This window comes from Rosa rugosa, chromosome 1, assembly GCF_958449725.1.
Source record: "Rosa rugosa chromosome 1, drRosRugo1.1, whole genome shotgun sequence".
In the NCBI taxonomy this organism is placed as follows: Eukaryota; Viridiplantae; Streptophyta; class Magnoliopsida; order Rosales; family Rosaceae; genus Rosa; species Rosa rugosa.
Genome location: NC_084820.1, coordinates 36,171,589 through 36,177,856, shown reverse-complemented (window position 1 = coordinate 36,177,856; position 6,268 = coordinate 36,171,589). Strand labels below are relative to the sequence as shown.

Sequence of the window (6,268 nt, the reverse complement as noted above, 5' to 3'; positions counted from 1 at the left end):
ATGGATGCAGCAAGAAATTCAGCGACGGCTATGCATTGTCTTCTGCTAGGGTTTTACCCAACTGGGCTGTTATGGATGTGGGAGCCGGTTGTCATGCCGGATTTGTGGTTGGAATTTATGATGGAGGTGAGGTCGGTGGTGGCGGCTTTGAAAGGTCTGCGGTCGTCAGGTGTGTTAGGGTTTCCCTAGGTTCTGGTTTTTGGGCTATTGGTTGGGGCTGGGCCTTTCTGGGGGCTGACATGTATATGTATTGAAAACTAGAGTATATATAACTAATATTTAGATAATCGATAGATTCGGTATTTATCAAAATCGAACCAAGTTTTTCAGTAATATTCGATTTCGGTTTTATCAATTTCGATTACCAAAAAGTTGGTTTACTAAATTTAAAATAACGGTTGGTATTTAGTCAGTTCGATAATTACCAAACTAAATGGCAGCCATATTTCTGGGATTTAGGTCTCTTCGTGAAACCCTACCGGCGGCTCCGACCTTCGCTTCCTCTTCGTTCTCGTCCGGCGGCTCCCACACTTCACTAGGCCTTTGGCCTTGTTGGAGTGCGGTGAGTGCAGCCGGACGGGGAGTTTTTCAGGGGAGCTTGGTGGCTCCTGAACGAGGGCTTTGGGCATGGACAACATGGGTGGCCGAGTTGAGGGCGTTTAGCGATGCAGGTGGTGGCAGGCGGTGCGGTGGTACGAACCGATCAAGGTGGTCCTATGGGGAGGTGCGGTTGGCCAGTCGGGCGACCCGATTCTTCTTCATCTAGTTTCGAGTTGATGATGGTTTGTGCTGACAGTTTGTCTGGGACGGTGGCTAAGCTGCGTGGTGCGGGGTGGATACCAGATCGATTTGCTGATGGCGGTGGCTTCGTAGCCTTATTCGGCTTCGGGTTGGTGCGGCAGCAGGCGTCTGGTGTCGATGCCTCGACGGCGGAGTACGGTCAGGAACTTGTGTTGCTGGGCCTGAATTAGGCTTGCTATTTTGTTTGGGCCTTGGGCTGGTAGTTGGGCTTTAGGGTTATTTAGGTTTTGGTTCTTTCTAATAACTCCCTAACCTTGTTTGGGGAAGCTAGTGGGCGTAGGCCCAATAAAGGCACTTCGTGTGTTTTGTAGTCTACAAGCTATGGGTTCTTTTTACACCTAGTTAATGAATCACCCGGAGTACCACAATTGAGTGCATTGACGAAGGGAGATTCACAGTAGTTTTCTTTGTGTTGATGGAATTGTCATAGTTGTAGGCTTTCCAATAAGTGAGCTTCATTGTACTAGTGGATGGTACCCGTATTCCTTACCTGCTTGACCACTGAGTCTGAGTTAGGGTACAAGCATATAGGGCTTATTTGTATGTGCCGTTCTGGCTTTGGGATTAAATGAAATATTTATTACTCTGTCAAAAAAAAAAAAAACTAAATGGCAGCCCTATGTTTATACGAAATTTTAAGTCCATGTATTACATTGATAGTTTTGTGAGGTTGGGTTTCAAACTGACCGGAGCACAAGAGTTGAGGGACTGATGACGAATTTAACTCTGTTTCTTTGTCAAGCTTGAAACTTTTAAGCTGAGAATTGGATATGAAAAGATTGGTTTATTTGTTTTGAAGTTTTTGAATTTTTGTTACCAACTATGAAATTGGGCCTTAAAAATTAGATCAATTTGAATTGTTGCAACACTGATTTAAATGGCTAACTTGGACCAAAAATATGAGATAAAAAATCAAACTGAATTTAAGCCTAAAATCGAACTGGACCGACCCGCGCCTACCGGGCCATTTCAATGCATGCTTATTGCCGCCCGAGTGATTCTTGCGTGGGGCAGCCGCACCGCCACGTGGTGCGGCAGGCCAATCATTCCCCTAGCAGGGGGGTATTTTGGGTATTTCACATTTAAAAATCAGGGACAATTTTGGAACAAAGACAAAATTTTCTGAAATTTGATTGGACAGCCGCACCGTACACGTGGTGCGGCTACCCGCACCTAAGAATTGGCCTTGCCGCCCTCGCCCTTTAATGCTTCTATCGTCAGAGTACTTCTCCAGTTTCGTTGCTTCCAAAATATCTATGATTTAGATATTTCAAAACAACGAACAACTTTCCCTAGTGGATTTGAACATATGTTGATAAAAAAAAAAGAAAATGATTAGATGAGAAGTGGACCACCGACACGTGCCGATTCTCACCGACCAAAATTGTGGTCGTCGAATTGTTATATGTTTTTTTGTTTGTTGACTTGTGGAACAAGACCAATTTTCTAATGCTTCCACCGAAAGTGGGAGACCCTTACGTGGATTAAACCCTTATTGACTTCTCTTTTCCAGACCTTGTTCATTTTAAACCTACTACTCTGAAATAACCTCTGCATCTTTTCGTTTTGCCCATTTCGCATACCATCTGGATCATAATCACCTACCATTAATCATACTGTTTTGTCTTTAGGAAGCTTGGACGGTGAGAGACCAAAACTCTAATAATTTCCTTTTCTTAACTCTATTAAAACAAAACAGTCGTTTTTCTACTCTAGTAATCTTATTCAGCCCTTACTTTTGTTTATTTCACGTGTTTTTTTAACACGCTTCTTTAGGATTGATTAGGGTATTTAAAATTTTTTTAAGCTCAAAGTTTAATTTATTAGAATCCGGACGGCCAACAAGATATTGCAGTCCATCTCCTGCCAATGGTTATAATTTAGTAAATTATAATTTAATAGGAGGTTCGTAATTCGTATAATTTAATAGGACGTAGCTGAGACATTTGTTCATTTCTCTAGTGCCTTCGTGCATTTATTGTTCCAGGGAGATGTTTATTGTTTGTTGTAGACGTGTGAGAAGCAGAAGAACCCAAAAAAAACAAGGACAGATGTGGGCTAGTGGGAGTTGAAGATGGGAAATTGGAGCTGAAGTAAGGAAAGGTAGAATGAGGCGTGTGGGGCCCGAAGAAAGCCAACCAATCCCAACACTGGTACATATTCTTGAAAAAAGTCTGAATCCAGATCTTTATCTGCTCTCTTATAAACACCACGTCTTCTCCCTCCGTCTCTCAACCCAACCCCTCCCCTCTCAACAAAAAAAAAAAAAAAAAAAAACCTCTGCTGCTCTGCCCCCAAAATTTTTCGAATTCAAACCCGAAACTCTTCCATTCTGTGCCTGTCTACGTTCAAAGATTTGAAATGGGTTTTGGAATTCGATACTGTTTTGGGTTGGATGGGATTAGATATTGAGAGTGAAACCCAGATTCTATATTGAGTCTTCGTTTTTTTTCTATTGATTGACCAAAACTTGTCTCTGGGTAGTAGTATTGATTTTGCTCTCTCTTTCGAATTTCCACTGTTTGGTTCATCATCTCGACTTCTGTTGAATCTGCTTTGGTTTTGGAGAAAGTGAGCAGACGAAAATTAAGCATGGCCACAGCAAAAAGGAGTGGTGAATCAAACATTGAAACTCGGATGGAAACAAGTCGAGATTGTGACCTTGACAAGGGCAAGGAACGTGATTTTTTTTTGGAGAGTTGTCAGTGGAAGCCGGTTTTTGACGAAGCTTCAATGTCACATAGACCTCTTAAGAAGATCAAGAGCCCTGAACGTAGTCATCAGCACCAATCCTCTGCTTTTCCCCCTGAATTTCATATCCCATCTTCTCCTCCTCGTAGTTCATCAGATACATCATCAATCACTTCTTGTTGTCCTTCTTCTTCCAGAATAGTCTTTCCTTTTGCTTTTGATGGGTCCCTGCCTCAGCAGCAGCAGCAACCTATACAATTTCCCCACCAATTCCAGACCACAGGTCTGCAGCCTATACAATTTCCGCCAAGTACACATGTTGTAGAGCATCAGCATCAGCAGCAGCAACAACAAAATCAGCAGCAGATGATATCGTTCGCATCGCAGCAGCAACAAATGATATCTTGGCGGCAGCAGCAGCAGCAGCAGCAACAGCAAATGCTTCAGTATTGGAGTGATGCTTTGAATTTGAGTCCAAGAGGAAGGATGATGATGATGAACAGGTTTGGAGGAGCTAATAGTAGTGGTGGTATTAGGCCAGCGGCGATGCCTGTAAGTACTAGTAAGCTTTACAGGGGAGTAAGGCAAAGGCATTGGGGCAAATGGGTAGCTGAAATTCGTCTTCCTCGAAACAGGACTCGCCTCTGGCTGGGCACCTTCGACACCGCTGAAGATGCTGCCATGGCTTATGACCGTGAGGCTTTCAAGTTGAGAGGAGAGAATGCTAGGCTTAATTTCCCTGAGCTTTTCCTCAACAAAGACAAAGATAATAATAATGCTGCAGCTGTTTCCACAGCTCCAAGTTCAACCGAAACTGCTTCTGTGCCGACTCAACAAGTTTCAAAGCCATCCAGGCACCAGGGTAAGCCGCAACTGAAAAACCTTGATTTACAATTACAGGTCCCAATTTCAGATAGGGAAACAATTGCACCTCCACCAGCGCCATATTCACATCCCCAGGAAGACGATGACACTGGTGAAAGTGATTTGGCCAATGCCAGCCAGCAATCTGAGGTTGAAAATCATGGCGAAGGAGGAGGGATCATTTCAGATGCCCCAACACAGGAAATGGCTTGGGGAGAAATGGCAGAGGCTTGGATGAATGCAATTCCACAAGGTTGGGGTCCTGGTAGTCCTGTCTGGGATGATTTAGAGTTGGACATGACTTCCAACAATCTTGTGCTGCAATCTCATGATTATCACCATTTTACGGCCAATAATCCGAGCCGGCATGAACTTCCTCAGCAGGAAGACAACTCTTGTTCTGCTTCATCTTCATATCCCATGCAGCCCTTCTTTTGGAAAGATCAAGATTGAATTCAAACAACTGATTCCCTTCTCTTCTCCCTTCCACTTCACAACACCAAACGACCTACTTGGGTTCTTCCCTTCACTTGTCACACCCTCACACGTATGTCTTTTTCATATCTTCTAATCACTACAATTAGCCCACCTCTTATTTCTCCTCCTACTCGATCTAGTCCTTTTCATTTCAAATTCACAAACCACCTATATATGATCCTTCCCTTTGCAACCTTGTCAATTTTTAGTACAAGTTACAAGGGATGTTCTGACTTTCAATTTCCACCTGCATGTACACTATTCTTCCTTCGTAGAGTAGAAGAAGCCGGATACTGCTCAAAGGCTGCCTTTTTTTGCAGGCCTCTCAGCAATGGCAATCAGTAGGTTCATGTGTGTTATTATTAGTATATTAGTCTTCAGAGTCAGAATATCTAGTTAGACTTGGGCAGACTCATTTCAGTATTCTGTATCTAGTGTTGAACCCATGCCGAGCTTGGAGACGGTTTTGTGATCTCCTTCCAGTCGGTCTGGTTCTTCGTCCATCGCCAGCTTCATTTTTTAGCTCAGGGGATGGATTGGAATCCATTTATAGTTAGATTTTCTGCATTTCGCATTTATATCGTTATGGTTATGTTGCTTACTGTACTTATGCCTGCTATGACGTCTATCACTTGTACTAAAATTTCACTGTATTTCAATCATCATCGTAGTGATCCTTCAATTTCTAGTTTCTAATTGGACTTTCTACTGCTGTTGCTTTATCTGTCTTAAAATAAAGATTCTGTCACTACTACATGACATTCTAAGGATAAGCGCGTAATTTAATCCTACAAAATGTAGTTGTCAGTATAGAATAAATAGAGATCGTTTTAGCCGGAGATTGAAGGTACACCTGTAATTGCATGAACAAATAAAGAATTAATAAAAGTACAAAGTATTATTTACAAAAATAAAACAAAGAATAGAAATATATACAAGTAAACACAAATAAGGGGATTTTAGGATTATAAAATCGAAAATTAAAATAAAGAAAATGTAAAAACATATATACAAGGGGTGGAACGCAAGGAATAAAGATCAAAACTACAATCATATGCATGAAATCCAGTTACAATTCCTATAGTTGATTATCTATGTCATGAGAAAGAAGTTGACCATGTGAAACGTTAATAAGCAAACGATTTCCCATTTTTTACTTTCTTTGAATAATTAATCTGAGTGAAAGCACCTAAATTAATCCTATTGAATATGCAATCATAGTCTAGAAAGTTAACTACTCAAGAACACATTCAACGCATGACGAACAAAGAAAGGATGTCAACCAAAGTGCACAACCTAGTATGAAAAAGTTAATCTATTTGCAATTCTCCTTAATTGATTTCGATTTTTGTCCAAAGCCTTTACTACTTATGATTTAGGTTCACAAAACTATTAGGTGAATTGTTTACCTAAATCTAGCTCCAATTACATGCAT

General features: G+C 41.5%; 1 protein-coding gene across 1 annotated transcript; it reads left to right on the top strand.

Annotated features, from left to right (window-relative positions):
• The first annotated feature begins 3,036 nt into the window (after positions 1-3,036).
• LOC133724768 (ethylene-responsive transcription factor ERF053-like) lies at positions 3,037-5,529 on the top strand. Its single transcript, XM_062151617.1, has one exon. It carries the CDS (start codon positions 3,394-3,396, stop codon positions 4,807-4,809), a length of 1,416 nt encoding a protein of 471 aa, XP_062007601.1. The 5' UTR covers positions 3,037-3,393; the 3' UTR covers positions 4,810-5,529.
• Positions 5,530-6,268: the final 739 nt, after the last annotated feature.